General features: G+C 43.9%; 1 protein-coding gene across 2 annotated transcripts in view; it reads left to right on the top strand.

Moving 5' to 3' along the window:
- LOC104371621 (zinc finger SWIM domain-containing protein 6) overlaps positions 1-20056 on the top strand; it is a 229748-nt gene that overhangs the window by 153792 nt on the left and 55900 nt on the right. For both annotated transcript variants that reach the window (XM_086630223.1, XM_086630224.1), the window contains exons 5-8: positions 4392-4571; positions 6162-6338; positions 6617-6763; positions 19120-19266. In XM_086630223.1, the coding sequence (XP_086486349.1) occupies positions 4392-4571; positions 6162-6338; positions 6617-6763; positions 19120-19266 (651 nt within the window). The remainder of the gene's footprint in view (positions 1-4391; positions 4572-6161; positions 6339-6616; positions 6764-19119; positions 19267-20056) is intronic.

The raw sequence follows: 20056 nt of genomic DNA, 5'->3' as shown, positions 1-20056 counted from the left end.
AGGCTCCGGAATGATGGCATTAGGGCAGCTTGACCTGAGAAGGAGCAGATAAGTAGCCATCTAGAGCCATAAAGATAAGGAGAACTGTTAACCGGAACCCTATTGTCTGTGTGGAACGACCTGAGAAGGAGCAAATAAGATAAGGGAAACTGTTAACGACCATCTGGTCATTATAAATAGGCGCTTGTTTGGCCATACGGGGTGCAAGTTTGTGGAGGAGCGATCCCCCTTGCACCCAGCGCTGCAATAAACATACCTGCTTTATAACTCTCCGGGAGTTGTGGAGTTTGCTTCCGCGCGTCAGTATCAGCCTTCTGAGATCCAGTATTAAAAGATATCTGGTATCTGGGGAAAGGGAGACGGGAAAAAGTATGCTGTGTTAGAAAAACAGAATTTGTAAGCACCAACACGTTCTCTGTTTGTTTGGGCTTTTTTTGTTTGTTTGTTTGGGTTTTTGTTGGGGTTTTTTTTATTATTTTTATTTAATGAGACATTTGTTCACATTGCAGGTGGCATTGGTGACATCATTAAATCTAGTCAAACAGGTAAACTTACTTGAGAATGCCAGGAATGTATTTTGGGAAGCTTCTTTTGAGTGTAGACTGTTGTGAACAGCAGATGCCAGGCCGAAGTCACTAGGATTTAGATACGTTCCCCACAAATTAATTACAAGTAACTGCCCTTCATTTTTCTGTAAGCCTTATCTGTAGTAAGGGGTAAGTGTGATCAGCAGTTTCCCCATATAGGAGCCATTAGGCAGAAAATAGAGAATCTCATTTGAGGCCAGTGTAAGCTTTCAGGTTGATGGCGACATTTAAGGGCCAGCTCATGATGGCTTCCACTGAGCAGCATCAGAGTGAAATAAGAATATCCTCTGGGCTCCTTCCAGCTGGCACGTGGTAAAATCTGGGCACAAGTGAACATTTTCCTAAGACTTTTCAGTGCTAGGAGCAGGACAGGAACCAGTGAATTGAAAGAGCCAGAATGGAACAGATGTGGGGGGAGGGGGAAGGCACTTGGGGAGGAGGAGGAAGAAATATGAATACAGGCAAACACACACATGCTGAGGAGGGGGAGATCACACACATGCACGCAAAACCTTGAAGCCTAAATAGGCTGAAGAGTGTGGGGTCATTGACATTATGCTTCCTTCTCTCAGATGGTGGTAGCCTTTGTAGGGCTACAGGAGCTGAGCCTGAGGCTCTTTCTGTTCCCATCTCAGTGGGGGAGTTTTGTCTTTCACTCCTCTTTCTTCAGGGAATCAGGCAGCCCTGAAAGCTGAGTGAGATCTCAGATGTGCACACAGCTCACCCTGAAGTCACCATGAGCAAGGTGCAGTTGATCTATTGAAATTTTAAGTGGCTTGTATGGGGTTTATTAGAAATATACTTGTCCTTGTGCTTCATTTGCATAAAAACAGCATGGATTTCTGAGACAATCACTGCTAACAATGTAGTTATGCTTGACCTAGCTTCCCTCTTTAAACCAAATAAGTTTTTAAAGGATTTTGGTACTTTTCCTGCCTCTTAGATGTATGGCATGCATGTATGGAGCTTCTGAAGGCAGCAAGTGAATTCCTTTGCTTCTAGCGGTGTTTCTGAGATGCAGAAAAAGACAAGGCCACTCATTTTATAGGGGCATGGTGTAATCAGTAGTGTGCGTTCTGCCTTGCTGGATGATTGAAATACCACATGTGGTTAAGGTATTCTACTTTGCTTTTGCTTCAGTCTGAAAACACTGGGGATCTGGTTACGAAGTATTAAAATGGCTTCTTTTTAGATGCTAAGAGGTACAGTATCTCCTCAGTGTCCTAAAGTAGTACTTAATTTTGAAAATAAATAAGCCCAAGATAACTATTCTACAAGGCTTTCCAATATGCCCCATCTTCTGTTTTGTTTTGTACATTGCAAGAAATATAGTCCTTTTGTCTTGGGCACTGCTGAATGCATTGATGCTTAACAAGAACCAGTTGTTATGCCATTCAGAGAGACCTGGACAAGCTCCAGAAGTGGGCTCATTTGAACTTCATGAGGTTCAACAAGGCCAAGTGCAAGGTCCTGCACTTGAGTTGAGGCAACCCTTGGTATCAGTACAGGCTGGAAGATGAAGGGATTGAGAGCAGCCCTGAGAAGGACTGGGGGTACGGGTGGATGAAAAGCTGGACATGAATTGGCAATGTGTGCTCGCAGCCCAGAAAGCCAACTGTATCCTGGGCTGCACCCAAAGAAGCGTGGCCAGCAGGTCGAGGGAGGTGATTCTGCCCCTCTGCTCTGCTCTCGTGAGACCCCACCTGCAGTACTGTGTTCAGCTCTGGAGCCCTCAGCACAGGAAAGACATGGATCCATTGGAGGGGGTCCAAAGGAGGGCCACAAAAATGACCAAAGGGATGGAACACCTCTCCTATGAGGAAAGGCTGAAAGAGTTGGGGCTGTTCAGCCTGGAGAAGACAAGGCTTCGGGAAGACCTTATAGCAGCCTTCCAGTACCTAAAGGGGGCTTATAAGAAATATGGGTACAGACTTTTTAGTAGGGCCTCTAGTGATAGGACAAGGGGCAATGGTATTAAACTGAAAGAGGATAGATTTAGACTAGATATAAGGAATTATTTTTTTTACGATGAGAGTGGTGAAACACTAGAACAGGTTGCCCAGAGTAGTGGTAGATGCCCCATCCCTGGAAACATTCAAGGTCAGATTGGATGGGGCTCTGAGCAACCTGATCTAGTTGAAGATGTCCTTGCTCATTGTAGGGGGGGTGGAACTAGATGACCTCTAAAGGTCCCTTCCAGCCCAAGCCATTCTATGATTCTATTCTATAATTTGACTCTGTTTGGCGAGTGAAGCATTTTGAAGAGTGTGTCTAAAGAAAGTCATATGATTTGATTTTAGAAGAAGTTTTTAAAAACGATATTGGCTTTATTCACTCCCATGGCAAGTTTTGGATGCTTAAAAAAATAATAAAAATAAAAAACAAAACAAAGCAAAAAAAAACCCAACAAACCAAAACACAACCAAAAAAACCCAAACCCAAAACCCTACAAGCAACAAAAAAAAAACAAAACAGCATACTCTACTGTATGTAACTACTGTGCAGTAATAATATGCATTCATGTTGTGTCTGTCTGGTGTTCTGCACTGTACCATATCTTATTTTGTTGTGCTTTTCGGATTTCTTTGATATTACTTCCCCATTCCATGTCAGCCTGAATAGCAGCGGAGTTGCAACCTTAAGGATCAAGCTCTATTTCCACTGGCTCCTCTGCTGTGGCATACTGACATACTGAGTTACTCTAGGAATGAATGTAATATGATGGCCTATGCTCTAAGTATCCATTTTGCATTCTTAGTTAGCAAAAGAATACTTGAATACGAGAATTCCATTATCTTGGAAGAACCAGCTGCATTTTTATTCTTTTTTTTTTTCAGCCTGTCATGAAGATTGCATAGTTTAAGCATATTCTTTAAATCTCTTGTAGTATATAAGGCACATTCTTAATGAGCAAATGAACTGCTGCTAAACAGTACTTTTATATGTCTTCATGCTTGTGTCAAAGTTCACGCTGATGAAGAGACAACTGATTTAGAAAAAATTCTTTCTATTTGAAAATTGTTGCTAGAGACTCTGATGTGTTTATTCCTGCCCTGCTATATAGTGTCAGGGATCAGGTTCTAAAGTGATGGTATATGTGAAACGTCAGCGCAAATTAGGTTTCCCTTTGAGCTCTGTAAAAAGAAAATGTAAAACAAATTTTCTAGTGTAACCAAATTACTGAAGTAGTAGCAATAAAAATATCTTATTCCTATTAGACTGCACAAAACCAGTATTTCCTGGATCTCTGAGGTCCAGATTTGTTTGGAAATAAGTTATATGATCAGCAGTACTTCTGCTGGGTTTTGAGTGTGGAAGTGTATGTTTACAAAATACATGTCTTACTAATGCACTTGTTTGGTTCCTGTAATGAGAAGCTGGAAGATACATAGTTCTTGTTTGTAGAAAACAACATTTGCTTCTGGTACAAAAAAATAGAAAAAAAAGCTTGGGTAATTTCTTACTGTAACTTTATGTGAATTCTTGTTTACTTTTACCTGATGTTCCTGTCCGATGGGCCGTACATTGTGAACTATGGATTTTCTAATACAAAAGACCCACTTAATGCCTTTTAATTGGGAAGGTTGGCTTGATACAGTGTTTCAACTGCTTCAGGTGGGCCACACCAGCTCCAAGATTCTGCATCAGGAATTCAGTCTGCCTGGTGTTAGGCATAGCTGGGAAACAAGCAGTGTAGCCTTCAAGGGGAGAAAAAGTGTTAAAGTATAGAAGTTTGCAATTAGTCATTGACTGCTGCATTTTTAATAGAAAACATAATTTAACAATTTTTTTTTTTTAAATCAGGTGCTCTGTGGATGTGTATAGTCTTAAATCCTCACTGCAAGTTGGAGCAGAAGGCCAGTTGGCTAAAACAGCTGAAAAAATGGAACAGTGTGGATGTTTGTCCCTGGGAAGATGGAAACCATGGAAACGAGCTGCCCAATTTAACTAATGCTTTGCCTCATGGTGCAAATGCTAACCAAGGTGAGCCTAAATATATGCACTGACTGCAACATATAATATAGCCTCTATCTTATATACTCTAGCATTGCAGAATTCAGCAGTCTTTCCTGGGACAAGGTGAGGATTGACCAGCCAAATTTATTTTCACTAATACTATCCTTGCAGAAAGGATAAATAGGTATGGGGTTTTTTTGTGCTGGGGCTACAATGTTTTTAAAGCAAGTATTTGTGTTTAGTTAGGTCTTCTAACTTTTCACTTGGTCTTTCTAAATACTTGTTGCATGAAAATTGGATGTCTCTGAAGTACGTCATGTAAAAGCCTGTTGTTTCTTTGCTTGACTATAATTTTATATCCCTTCTGGTGTTGTTTTTTTTTTTTTTGTTTGTAGCTACAAAGCCTTTGATACTTACTTGAAGGAAGATCTATTGTAACTGCATTAAACTGTGTGTGTGAGAAACTAAAGCAGCTATCTGTGGGATGTGCTCTGTGTTGTGCAGTCTGCATTGATAGGTGGGGAGGGATGCAGAGGCAACACTGCCTTCTTGGAGGAGGCGTCTCTTCTTACTTGATATAATGCTTTCTAATCTAAAATGTGATTATCAAATCCAACAGAAGCCTTCTCCAGTCATCTTCATGCAAAGATTGCTACTTTGCTAATAACTGAGGAAGATGAAGGATATTTACCTGGGAAAAAAGCCCTTATAATCCTCAAAATTCTCAGTATTTTGATACATATTTCATATAATCATGATAAAGTTAAATGCTTGTGGGAGGTGGGAGATTTGGGCTTAGATGGGTTTTTCTTTGTTTCTTTTTCTTGGAAGATTATCTCTGGAGGAAATAGACTTGGTTCATTTTTAAATCTTGCAGCTAGCTGGGGACAAAAGTTCATTCAACATATAACTTCCTACGGAGATATTTTGTTTTCTGGATCTTGTGATGTTCAGCTCAACCTGGGCAGGCTAGTGGCAACTCTGACATGGCATTTCAACATTCATAGACACAGTGCCATGTTGACAGAGTGCTTTTGCCATAGAAAGATGTCCAGTAAGGATTATGTCAGTCCCATGGCCTGAGTACCTCGCTTTCTTTGCAGTATTTGTATATGTTTATGACAAAAAATTATAAAAGTGCTCAAAGTTAATGTCACTTCTCAAAGAGAACAACTAAAAATCTTTCATGCAATGTTTATCTGTCCCTCATCCTAGTAGCTCTGGGTCTGAGAAGGAGAGAAGCTGGAGATGCTTGAGTAGTTGTGTGCCGTACACTTTCTAGTTTGTTTTTAGGGGAGTTTTGTACATGCTGTTTAATGTCCTTCATCTCTAGCTATTCCCTTTGCAAAGTCCTATTTAGCATTAGTCATGCTCGTTTGTAGATCTCTCTCTGAATGCAAAGTGAATGGCACACACTTTGTCTGAGCTGTTGTGTAATAGGACGTGAAATGTCATCTGCGGGCTGCTCCTTGCGGGGAGGGGAACGGGAGACAACAAGGCAGGCTGCTGTCAGTTGGAGACTGGTGAATAGGCAGAAGACAAGAATACTGTGAATGACTGATTCACATATGAATGAGCAAAAGCTGATGCAGCTTTCTGAATTTGTGAAAATGACAGATTCATCGAACAGGCCACATCGGACAGTTTTCACTCGAGCCATAGAGGCATGCGATCTGCACTGGCAGGACAGCCACTTACAGCACATTATCAGCAGTGACCTCTACACCAACTACTGTTACCATGACGACACTGAAAACTTACTCTTTGACTCTCAGGGGTGGCCCCTCTGGCATGGTAAGTGGCTAAACTGGAAAGACATTTCCATGACTTGCTGCTTTGTTCAGTTTCTAAGCCATTATTTTGAGGGAATGGTGGGGAGAGAAATGAAAAGCCTGGCAAAAAGAACAGAGGTTCCCTTGAAATGCTGGCTCAGAAGTAGTCCTTTAAGTCTCTCTTGCATAGTTTTAAAAACAAAACAAAGAAAACAAAAAAGTCCTTTTGAGTAACCTAGCAAAACAGGCCATTGCAGACATGGAAGTATTGCTATTCCTCAATTATTTTCTCCATTTTAGAACATGTTCCTACAGCCTGTGCAAGAGTGGATGCGTTACAATCTCATGGATACCCACGAGAAGCCTTGAGGCTGGCAATAGCTATTGTTAATACACTAAGAAGGCAGCAGCAGAAACAGCTGGAAATGTTCCAGGCTCAGAAGAAAGGTATGTGGGGAAGAGAGAAAGGCAAAGGACATGACAAGGTGACAGTAACACTGGACCGGAACTTTGCATGAGAAAACTGCTTTTGAAACTAAAGCAAAAGAGGTGACTTTAACTCTTCGATCCAAATGATCGTAGCGGTAATGTCACATTCTGTATGTTGGAGGTGTTTTTTAAGCTGAGTTGTGAGCTCTGTGGTGCAAGGACTCTGTTCTGCCTTCTGCAATACGTCTGACATGATAGGGCCTTTATCCTAATTAGGGTTTTTGGTTACACAGTTTAAATATTCATTCTGTGTAATTTATAGGCTTTTACACAAAGCTTTGCATTTGACACATCAGGTATTTAAAAGAATTTTTTCCTCTGACATATAATTTAGCAAAGCTATATATTTCTGAGGTGGAAATCTAAAGTTGACATTGAGAGTAACAACAAGGCAAAGTCTGCACTACAGAAATTCATTAAATTTGGCAGTTTGTTCCAAAATTCTCTTATGATGCTTAAAACTTTTGTGGATTCACATCACTGGAAATGAGATTTTTGAAACACTGGCTTTATAAAACATTCTGTAGTGTTCCTCTGAGCACTACCTCTATTTTTTGAAGGAACTTTCTACCAAAAATAATCCTACATTGCACTTTGTCATAAGTTTGAAGAGGTAGTGGAATAAGAAAGAGATGACTTTGTGGTTAAAGAATGCACATGGAAAAACTGGAATTACGTTCTCAGCCACTACAAGAACACCTTTCATTCAAATTTTATTTTAGATCTTTGTTGCAACTCTTAACTATGTGTATCCTCTTGCATTGTAGGCAAAAATACCAGTGTGACGTCATGTCCATAAAGTTTTCCAGTGTACGTGCAGGTGTTTTCTCAGAAATAATCATTTAGAAATTGAAGTGAAGACAAGGTAGACACCTGACTGAAAAATAAATTAGTTGGCAGTTTCTATGTGCCTCCGTTTCTGTTTCATGTTACCAAGGAAGAAGTTTTGAGCACTACTGTGGATCCTAGATTTGACCAAAACTTAAAAGTACTTTGTATTATTACTTAGAAGTATGTTTCTGAGTCTTTTTATCATGTAATATATCTTTCCTTAACATGTGTTCCCTTAAAAGCTTTTCACGTTTTCCAGCTTCTCAGACTGGGGAGGTAAGAAGGGAGGGGGCTGTGTCAGCGTGTGTATGTGAGTACATACTACTGACAGGTGTGAAGGGTCTCCTGCAACACTGTCCCAGCTAAAACCAGGACAGTATCCACCCCTTATTCCATACCATGCACGTCATGCTCAAACCTTACATATATATTATTCCCTTAGCCATGGGTCATCCCTCCAAAATGTGTCTTCATCTTTTGTAGCAGTCTCTCAGGGCAGGAAAGATGATGTGGGATTCGCTCAGTCGGTAGAACGGATGACATGGAGTCTTTATTGCGTGTGGCGTATGGAGCTCGTAGTTGGTGTATCCAGCCGCCGTCTGCAGGTTGAAGATGTTGATCTCGAAGAAGTTGCTGGGTGTTTGGAATTGGTTCTGGTTCTGCCGAAGTTCATTCTTCATTAATGTTCATATTCAGTATGCCATCCAGAGGGACCTCGACAGGCTGGAGAGGTGGGCCCGTGTCAACCTCATGAAGTTCAACCAGGTCAAATGCAAGGTCCTACATCTGGGTCGTGGCAATCCCAGGCACAAATACAGACTGGGCGGAGAATGGATCGAGAGCAGCCCTGAGGAGAAGGACTTGGGAGTACTGGTGGACGAGAAGCTCAATATGAGCCGGCAATGTGCTCTTGCGGCCCAGAAGGCCAACCGCATCCTGGGCTGCATCAAGAGGAGCGTGGCCAGCAGGTCGAGAGAGGTGATTCTTCCCCTCTACGCTGCCCTCGTGAGACCTCACCTGGAGTACTGCGTCCAGTTCTGGAGCCCCCAACATAAGAAGGACATGGACCTGTTGGAGAGGGTCCAGAGGAGGGCCACGAAGATGATAAGAGGGCTGGAGTACCTTTCCTATGAAGACAGGCTGAAAGAGTTGGGGCTGTTCAGCCTGGAGAAGAGGAGGCTCCGGGGTGACCTTATAGCGGTCTTCCAGTACCTCAAGGGGGCCTACAGGAAAGATGGGGAGAGGCTGTTCAGGAGGGCCTGTTGTGATAGGACAAGGGGTAATGGTTTTAAAATAGAGGGAGGTAGATTCAGATTGGATATTAGGAAAAAATTTTTTACCATGAGAGTTGTAGAACACTGGAACAGGTTGCCCAGAGAGGTGGTGGATGCTCCATCCATGGAGACGTTCAAGGCCAGGTTGGACGAGGCCCTGAGCAACCTGATCTAGTTGGAGATATCCCTGTTCCTTGCAGGGGGGTTGGACTAGATGACCTTTGAAGGTCCCTTCCAGCCCTAACCATTCTATGATTCTATGATTCTTAATATAATGGCATTAGTACAATGTGACAACCATAGCAATGATGGTATGCAGGGACAGGGTTATTCAGCAATTAATATCACACAATTCAATTCATTTTATCATCTATTTTCACCCAACATCTGTTGCAGGGAGCCCTTCTGTGGACGGCCCAGAGTCATGACCATACACCAATATGGTTAGAAATCATGCTCCGTTTATTACAAACAACACACAGGTTATATAGCGGAATGTGGCGTGACACGACTACATTCTACAATTGGCTTGCTTAGCGTAAACACACTCTCATGGGCTATAGTGATAGGGCAGCGCTAGCAGACCACAGGTAATAAGCTCATCCCTTTAGTCTCCTCATTGCGGTCATCGGAGAGGCATCCAGGAGGCGTGCATCTTGGCAGGCTATCAGTCTACATTTCCTTTTAAGGCCATTGAGATAACTTGAAGGACAAAAGTAATCTAGTTGGTAACCTTGTGCTCTGGGGCCCAAACAGGGATTGTCCATACCCGAGAGAATATTATGGCCAGTCTCGGAAAGGAATTCCTCCACAAACATCAAATCCCCTTGAGGCACACATCGGACTTCCCCGTCTTTCTGCATCACCCACCAAGTGCACTCAGGTCCTTGAGCAAAAGCAATCCCACAAATGGGTTTACCTTTACCCGAGGCAGGAATAACCCAAACTGTCTTCCCCAGTAAATTCCTCGTGCACTACAGGGACTTTATCTCCTTCTACAGTACATAAAAGTCCTGATTGGGCAGGACCAGCTCGATTGGCAGATCCTCTAGTGTTGACTAACCAGGTGGCTTTTGCTAAATGTGTATCCCAGTGTTTGAAAGTTCCACCACCCACTGCTTTCAGTGTGGTTTTTAGCAGTCTGTTATATCGTTCAATCTTCCCAGAAGCTGGTGCATGATAGGGGATGTGATATACCCACTCAATGCCATGCTCTTTGGCCCAGGTGTCTATAAGATTGTTACGGAAATGAGTCCCGTTGTCTGATTCAATTCTTTCTGGGGTGCCATGCCGCCACAAGACTTGCTTTTCAAGGCCCAAGATAGTGTTCCAGGCGGTGGCATGGGGCACAGCATAGGTTTCCAGCCATCCAGTGGCTGCTTCCACCATTGTGAGCACGTAACGCTTGCCACTGCGAGTTTGTGGAAGTGTGATATAATCAATTTGCCAAGCCTCGCCATACTGATATTTCAACCAACGCCCTCCATACCAAAGAGGTTTTAACTGTTTGGCTTGCTTGATTGCAGCACATGTTTCACATTCATGGATAACCTGTGCAATAGTGTCCATAGTTAAGTCCACCCCTCGATCACGAGCCCATTTGTATGTGGCATCCCTTCCTTGATGGCCTGAGGCATCATGGGCCCAACGAGCTAGAAATTTTTCACCTTTATGTTGCCAGTCCAGATCCACCTTTAACACTTCAGTCTTAGCGGCCTGATCCACCTGTTGATTGTTTTGATGTTCTTCCATGGCCCAACTCTTGGGTACATGGGCATCTACATGACAACCAGCTTCTATCCTCAAGCAGCAATGTCTTTCCACAATGGGGCAGCCCAGATGGGTTTACCTCTGTGTTGCCAGCTGCTCTGCTTCCATTGCCGTAGCCATCCCCACAGGGCATTTGCTACCATCCAAGAGTCGGTATAGAGATAGAGAATTGGCCACTTTTCTCGTTCAGCAATGTCTAAAGCCAGTTGGATGGCTTTCACCTCTGCGAACTGACTTGATTCACCTTCTCCTTCAGTAGCTTCTGCGACCCGTCGAGTAGGACTCCATACAGCAGCTTTCCATTTTCGATGTTTTCCTATAAGGCGACAGGATCCGTCAGTAAACAGAGCGTATTTCTTCTCATTGTCTGATAGTTCATTATAAGGTGGAGCCTCCTCAGCACGTGTCACCTCCTCCTCCTCTGGTGACATTCCAAAGTCTTTACCTTCAGCCCAGTTAGTAATCACTTCCAAAATTCCTGGGTGATTGAGGTTTCCTATCCAAGCTCTTTGTGTGATCAGTGCGATCCACTTGCTCCATGTAGCATCAGTTGCGTGGTGTGTAGACGGGACGCTCCCTTTGAACATCCAGCCGAGCACTGGAAATCGGGGTGCCAGGAGCAACTGTGCTTCCATGCCAATCACTTCAGAAGCAGCTCGGACTCCTTCATATGCTGCCAGTATCTCTTTTTCAGTTGGAGTATAGCGGGCTTTGGATCCTTTGTATCCTCGACTCCAAAACCCAAGAGGTCGACCTCACGTCTCCCCTGGCGCTTTTTGCCAGAGACTCCAGGTAGGACCATTCTCCCCGGCTGCAGTGTAGAGCACGTTTTTGACATCTTGTCCTGTCCGGACTGGTCCCAGGGCTACCGCATGAACTATTTCTTGTTTAATTTGTTCGAAGGCTTGTTTTTGCTCTGGGCCCCATTCAAAATTATTCTTCTTCCGGGTTACTTGATAGAGGGGTTTTACAATCTGGCTGTAATCTGGAATATGCATTCGCCAGAAACCCACAATGCCTAAGAAATCTTGTGCTTCCTTTTTGTTGGTTGGTGGGGACATAGCTGCTATTTTATTAATCACATCTATTGGAATTTGACGATGCCCATCTTGCCATTTTATTCCCAAAAACTGAATCTCCTGGGCAGGTCCCTTGACCTTACTCTGTTTTATGGCAAAGCCTGCTTTCAGAAGGATTTGGATTATCTTTTCACCTTTCTCAAAAACTTCTTCTGCTGTGTTGCCCCATACAATGATGTCATCAATGTATTGCAAATGTTCTGGGGCATCACCCTGTTCCAGTGTGGTCTGGATCAGTCCATGGCAAATAGTAGGGCTGTGTTTCCACCCCTGGGGCAGTCGATTCCAGGTATACTGGATGCCCCTCCAAGTGAAAGCAAACTGTGGCCTGCATTCCGGTGCCAAAGGAATTGAGAAAAATGCATTAGCGATATCAATTGTAGCGTACCACCTGGCTGCCTTTGACTCCAGTTCATACTGAAGTTCCAGCATATCTGGCACGGCAGCACTCAATGGTGGTGTAACTTCATTCAAGCCACGATAGTCTACCGTCAGCCTCCACTCGCCATTGGACTTACGTACAGGCTATATGGGGCTGTTAAAAGGTGAGCGGGTCTTTGTGATGACTCCTTGACTCTCCAGTTGACAAATCAACTTATGGATAGGAATTAGAGAGTCTCGGTTGGTACGATATTGCCGTCGGTGCACTGTTGTATTAGCAATTGGCACCTGTTGTTCTTTGACCCTCAGTAATCCCACAGCAGAAGGGTCCGTTGAGAGACCAGGCAAAGTAGACAGCTGCCTGCCTTCTTCTGTCTCTACTGCAGCTATGCCAAAAGCCCACCGATACCCTTTTGGGTCTTTGAAATACCCTCTCTTAAGATAATCTATGTCAAGGATGCACAGTGCTTCTGGGCCAGTTACAATAGGGTGTTTTTGCCACTGCTCTCCAGTTAGACTCACTTCAGCTGTCGGGGGAGTTTCTGGCTGCTACATGGGCTAAACAGAAAGCACCTGTGCCTCATCAAGACAGGTGCTGAGTCATGTTGGTCAGCTGGAGACCACATGACCCATGGAGGCTTAAAGGCGGGGCACTCCCAAGCAGCAGTGTGGTCGTTCTCTCCTTGAGACTGAAGTGGTAGGAGCCCCTGGAGAGCAGTGTCTTGAAGCTCTCTGTTAGAAGCCTTTGATTGCAGTATAGACCTTTGGAGTGAAACAAGACCTTCTGATATATGAGGGGAGTCATAACAACCTTCTGGGTTGTGATTCCTGAAGAATGTGAGACCAGTGGTCTGTGACAACCAGTGACCTGTGAGAATTGGTGACCCTGATGTGATTTGTTGAAATGCGAGTAGACCAAAGATACAAAACCCAGCAAAGCTTGAGAAGCGGCAGAAGCTGCGGACTGACCTGGACACCTGGGACAAGGTGAGCTGTTGGGAGCTAAAAATGGGATAAAATTTTGTGAAGGAGAACCAGACCTTCACCTTTCTTAATTCTGTGGGAATGACTGTGGGGGTCAATATAAGTAATGAAGATTTATATAGTTTACTTAACTGGGCAGTGGGACACGAAGACCTAGTTAGCCTTACTTTCACCTTTAACCTAGAACTTTGGAAAAGGTTGGGAGATAAGCTACTTTGTGAAGTAGTCTTTGGAAAAAAGGACTTAACCGATATTGACCTGCTGTGTATGTGGGGGGCCCTGGATAATATAATTTAAAAGGGGTTGGCAGAAGAGGAGGAAGATGAATTAACAGATTATGCATCAGTGAGCGAAGGGTATGAAGGAAACAACAAACTGTCTGAGGGAGGACTGGCCCCAGACAGTGTGGACAGCGGATTAGATGTATCCTCGCTGTTCACGGAGATCAACAAAGTTGCGGGGACTATGCAGGGACTCTGCCCCACCCTGCAGGAGATATTGGAGCGTCCCCCACCCTTTGCCCCAGCAGCCCCCCCTTCCTCCTCAGGAGGTATTGCGCCTACGGCTCTGCAGCTTGATCTAATGGCCCCACCCCCGGCAACTTCATATCCGGCAACATATATGGCACAGGTATGAGCTATGCAGCTGTTATTAGTACGCCAGGCCGTGACAATGTTGCAAGGTGTATCCCAGCAGTTAGCAGCTGTAGTGGAGATGCTGCAACAGGCCATGACCCCCCCTGCAGCAAAAGAAATTACAGAAGAAACCTCTGAGGCGAATAACAGCTCAGCTGGGGAGCTACTACCGGTTTCTCGACCGAGGGGGAAAAAGTCACCAAAACCCGCCCGTTTAGTTGAACCAGACCCCCTGGGAGCCCCCACAGCAACAGTTCAGCCTCGTGACCCAGTCCGTTTCTGGTATGAGGTTTGGATAAAAGCAGTAGAGGGTAGAGACTGGGACTTGGTCCAAGCTCTAGGGGTACCAGTTGATAAATAAAGATTCGACTGCAACAGAAATGGGAGGAGGGCCGGGTGTATTCCCCGTAGAACTGGCCCTCCCGGGTTCCAACCAGCCCAATCAACACTTGGGCTGGTCCTGGAAAGTAATTCAAGATATGCAGAAAGCGGTAGCATGGTACGGAGCGAATTCTCCAGCAGTAACACAGTTATTACAGTTACTGAACTTAGAAGTACTAGTGCCATATGACTTCCAACAGCTGGCTCAGGTGATGTTCCAGCCAGTACAGCGCTCCATTTTCATGAATGTCTGGAGACAGCTGGCCGACCATCAGGCATTAGAAAACATCCAATTGCCCCAGGGTGACCCCTGCTATGCTGTAGGCACAGACGTATTAATGGGGACAGGTCACGTCTTTAGTAATCCGACAGTCCAGGCGCAGTGGCATCCCCAGATTCTTGAGCAGGTCAAACAAATAGGGATGCAGGCCCTCATGCGCACAACAGAAATGGCGGAGCCCAAGGCGAGGTACTCCATGATCAAACAAGGGGTCAAGGAGCCTTTTCTACAATTTGTAGAGAGATTACAAGGGGCAATAGAAAAACAAATATATGACAATAAACTACAGGCACTGTTGACAAAACAGCTGGCAAAAGATAATGCCAGCCCTGATTGCCAGAGAGTAATTGAAGTACTGCCAGGGGACCCCTCTCTAGAAGAAATGGTGATTGCATGTGCCAAAGTCGGGCCTGTAGAAAGCGAGATGACCACATTGGCCACTGCTCTAACTAAACAAAGATGTTATATTAGTGGGAGAATAGGTCATCTCGCCAAAAACTGCAAATCAAATGGCCGGCCGGGAAATAGCAGAAAGAGAAAGCGTGCACAGATGTCTTATGGTCCAGGCAAGCCCTTTGCGGGAATGCTGCAACAGCCGCAGACCAGTCCAGAAAAGACTGCAGAGGGAATGTTAAAGCAGCTGGAAAAGCAGCCAGAACAGCCAGGGTGGATGTATCTAACATCATCAGAACAATGGATATATCCACCGCCAACGTGGTACGATAAAAAATATAAGAATGACTTCCCTATGGTTTTTGACAAACGGCGATGAAAAACAGAATCAGAATGATGGAATTCCTAAGGCTTAGGTGTTTTTTCAAAAAAAGAAAGGGGGAATTGTCAGGGGAGTTTCTGGCTGCTACATGGGCTAAACAGAAAGCACCTGTGCCTCAAGACAGGTGCTGAGTCACGTTGGTCAGCTGGGAGACCACATGACCCATGGAGGCTTAAAGGCGGGGCACTCCCAAGAGGGAGTGGGGCAGTTCCCTCCTGGAGACTGAAGTGGTAGGAGCCCCTGGAGAGCAGTGTCTTGAAGCTCTCTGTTAGAAGCCTTTGATTGCAGTATAGACCTTTGGAGCGAGACAAGACCTTCCGATATACGAGGGGAATCACAACAACCTTCTGGGTTGTGATTCCTGAAGAATGTGAGACCAGTGGTCTGCGACAACCAGTGACCTGCGACATTCAGCCTCTAACACAGTCAGTTGTTGAGACCCCCCTGTCACTCCAGAAATACAGATGGATTCTGCCCCTCTCAAGTTCGACGGTATCAAGGTGCATTGGGCACCAGTGTCCACTAGAACTTTATACTTTTTGGGGTATGATGTGGAGGAGCGTGACGCCTGGTTCTAACAGCTGAAATTCTAGAACGTTCCGGTGGCGGGAAATCTACTTTTTCTCTTACTTCTCAGATCTCCTCAGACAGCTTTTTCCCACAGCTGCAGCACAGGTTCGTATAGAAGTATTATCATATCGTCGGAGGTAGGTGACCAGATTACCTACGGATAGTGGTGTATCATTGTCTCCGAAGTCCATTATTGCCAGTGAGGTGGAATATGCTGATGGCGCACTCCGTAGAATCTTTAGCCACACTGGTCGTGTGCACCGGACGTCATCTGGATCTTCGCATCTTGGTCCGCTTCTCGAGTCAAGATAAATCAACTCTCGCACAGCCAGTTCTCTCAGATACTGAATAGCTTTTTCTATGTTGGTCCACTTGCTTACATTACATGGCACCTCGTCCTTGTAGGGATACCTTTCCTTTATAGCTGCCAGGAGCCGTCTTCAGAGGCTGCAGACTTGTGTCTGTCTTCCAATTGCTTTATCAATGCCTCCATCCATAGCAAGGGCTCCTAGCTGCCTGGCTTTGTTACCATCTAACTCCAGACTATTGGCTCCCATGTCCCAGCATCTGAGCAACCAAGTGACAATGGACTCACCTCTAAGACGGCCATAATCTTTTCTAATATCTTGCAGCTCGCTCGTTTTTAGAGATCGGGTGGTTATCGTCTCATCTATGATGTCACTTCTCCTCCATTGAGATTTCCTCTGGGGCGAGACAGAACGTTCCCGCTTCATCTCTCGTGATGGCCCTGGTTGCTCTTCATCATCATCATCCTCTCCTCTGCGTTCTGACTTTCGCACACATTTCCTCGGTTGCTCTTCCTCCTATCGTTGTGATGGCCCTGGTTGCTCTTTGTCTGGTTGCTCTGATGGCCCTGATTGCTCTTCCTCATTTGGTTGTTGTGATTGCCCTGATTGCTCTTCTTCATCTTCTAACTTTTGTATACATTTTCTTTTTCTTACGGGGGCAACTGATACCGTTGTCTGAATAGCTATAGTGCTTGTCATGGGAGTTGAGATGGCAAGCCCAATAACCTGAGAAATAAACTGATATATACCCCTAAATGGTCGATTGACTTTCAATATGTATATATAATTAAACATATATTCAGGAGACCTTGCAGCAGAATCAAACCGGTTAAATTATTCCAGTCATGTTCAGCATTATCAAAATTGACATAAGCTTTTGTGAATGAGAAGTCACTGGTATAATTGGTGATGACATCTGCCAGGTGATGCTCAAAATTAATAAATGAGCTTCACATGACCATCCCCTTCTGCACCGCCAAATACAAAGACTGGCCCAGCACCGATGATCTTATCAGTGTTACACTGTACAGTATAGCAGAAACCCTTAATTACCAATAACATACTTTTCATGTTGGTCCAACACCCAGAGCCAGAAAACTGTATAAACCTTCCACCTAACATCATTTAAGGTTAATAAGGCAATAAATTATGTATGTCCAGTAACATGTATGCAAGCATAACAAACAGCATTCCAGCCAGCAACATCATTATCTCAACCTTTTTGGGCCCCATGTTGGGTGCCAATTAATACTGTTGTGTGTTAGGCTGCTCCAGCAACCAAACTGCCCCCCCCACCCCCAGGAATGAGGGAGAGAATTAAAGGATAAACGGGAAACCCGTGGGTTGAGATAAGAACAATTTAATACAGATGATTTAATACACAGTGTAGATGCTCATCACCCCCTTGTATGTGAAGCCTGTCTCGTCCCGAAGCTGCAATCCTGGAGGAACGTGAGGCCCCAAAATAGAGGGGGGGAGAGGGAGAGATAGTACTCCGAGAGTGGGAGTACTGGGAGAGAGAGGGAAAAAAAAGGCAATAGAGCAAAAGCACAGCAAGCGCAAAAGAGCAGAAGCGGCGAAAGAGCCAAAGCGCAAAAGCCCTTCTTTCCGGCTGACCCTCACTTTTATACTGGGCATGATGCTGCATGATATGGAATACTAATTGGCCAGTTTGGCCCTCAATCTTAAGTTCCACCACAAATCACAAGGGGAATTGTGTCCCCCTTGTCCCGGCTATGCTCCCTGCTCACCACCCTCAGAGTGAAAAATAACTTCCTTATGTCAAATCTACAAGAAAGCTGGAGAGGGACTTTTTACAAGGGCATGTAGTGATAGGACAAGGGACAATGGCTTTTAACTGAAAGAGGGTACATTTCAATTGGATATAAGAAAGAAATTTTTTACATTGAGAGTGGTGAGGCACTGGCACAGGTTGTCCAGAGAAGTTGTGGCTGCTCCATCCCTGGAAGCGTTCAAGGCCAGGTTGGATGAGGCTTTGGGCAACCTGGTGTAGTGGAGGGTGTCCCTGTCCATGGCAGTGGGTTGGAACTAGATGATCTTTGAGGTCCCTTCCAACCCAAACCATTCTATGATTCTATAAGTTAGCATGTAATAGGCAGAGAAAACAGAGCATCCATAATGGCTTGTAAACAATTTTTAAATGATCACCAGTAATGCATCTGATCTCTCATAGTTCAGTCGTGTATGTATGTAAGAGAAGAAAAGTTAGGAGTTGGGGTCAAAGAGGAGCTACTGCCATAATACTCTTTGTGAAAAAAGGGTTTTGGGGAATCTCTAACCTCTGTTACCACAGCCACACTTCCTTCATTTCATTTTGCTAAAGAAAATTTTTATATTGTAACTGACTGATAGATGAGGGCTACAAAACAAAGTATCTATGAGGGTATTTGTTGACTGAAACTGTAGAATGACAAAAAATGCACTTAAAGGACAATTTTTTCTCGTATACCTCGTTTAAACACTTTATCCTTTTTTTTCCTTTTTTTTTTTTAGGAGTTGTCATCCTGAGTTTATTACTTCAATAAATATTTAGATGCAAGATAAGCTCATATTTTATTTATTAAAATGGAATATTTTTAGAATATTTTAGTTTATTTCAGTGCCATCAGATTCACTTATAATGTAAAAATGGTACTGTACCTTTTGAGTGAGGAAACAATTGTATATATTAAAAATAAAAAAGTCTACTATAATTTTTTCAGCAGACGTTTTCAGAAGAGTTACTGGTATCAAGTAAGAGATTTCAAAAGATACTGTAGTTGAAATTTTTGACCCATAACACACTTTGCTAGTGCTCAAAATGTTTGGCCTTCATCCATTTTCATTTTTTCCTCTTTTAACATATTCACAACGGGCAATGAATTCACCCAGAAAGACAGTATTTTTTCCTTCTAAGCAGAAGCTACTGGAAATACTTTGAATTCTGTACTGAGAACATTTTAATCAGTTTTACTTCTATAACTTTTTTGAGGAGCTAACATGCACTCTCTTTCCCTCCTTCCTCCCTTCATCTTTTCCGTCACAGAACTTCTCCACAAAGGAGTAAGCTCAATAACCAATCTTGAAGGTTGGGTGGGACACCCTCTGGATCCAATTGGCACCCTCTTCAGTAGTCTGATGGAAGCCTGCAGTGTGGATGATGAGAGCTTCCGTGGATTCTCAGACTTCACAGGTAAGGCCATGCAAAGGGAGCAATCTTCTCTAAGTCTTCAGTAAATGGAGGCGGTTTTCTATCTTATCTTTCTAAATTAACTTTGAAGCCAGTGTCTTTATAGTATAAGAACTCACATTTTCATTTCCTAAGAAAACATGAGGGAGAGGAAATATTTAAAGCAAAATTTTGTTATAAGTTATATGAAAGCACTTCAAAAATTACCAGTTACTCATTCTTGAATGCGGAGAAGGGATTTGGAGAAGTACTGAGACGACTCAATATGAGTTAGCTGCAGGAAGTCTTGTTTATTGCGCAGTTCTTATTGCTTATATAGACAGTATTTGCCAATAATCCTGAAACCACACCTTTTCTACACCATTATTGGATGATACATACGCTTGTCATATTTAACAGCTTATTTCAAACAGACACCCGCCTAGCGAAGCTCTGCTCTAAGCAAACACTACTCCCTTATCATACAGCATAGTTTTCTTATCCTTTACTTCAAGGGCATTCTGCCCTTGAGGCCTAACTTTAGAGCTCCAGTCCTTATTTACACAGGGTTTTCTTTGTGCAGTTTCTTCAAGGATCTGCACTCCGACAATTCCCCCTTTCTTTTCTTGCACGAAGAAAACCCTGCGCACGAGACTGTCAACCCCAGTTACTAGCATGTTGTTTTGGTACAGCCTTGCAAAAGCAGTTTCTAGCATAATACTTCCCTTTCCGAGGGCTTTACTATTTCCACTATATCCAAGATTCCACTGAGCAGGAGGGTGTCAGTCGGCAGGGTCATCGCAGAGAAGAGAGG

The sequence above is a fragment of the Tauraco erythrolophus genome, chromosome W, assembly GCF_009769465.1.
Source record: "Tauraco erythrolophus isolate bTauEry1 chromosome W, bTauEry1.pri, whole genome shotgun sequence".
NCBI lineage: Eukaryota > Metazoa > Chordata > Aves > Musophagiformes > Musophagidae > Tauraco > Tauraco erythrolophus.
This window is presented reverse-complemented; position numbering and strand designations above follow the sequence as displayed.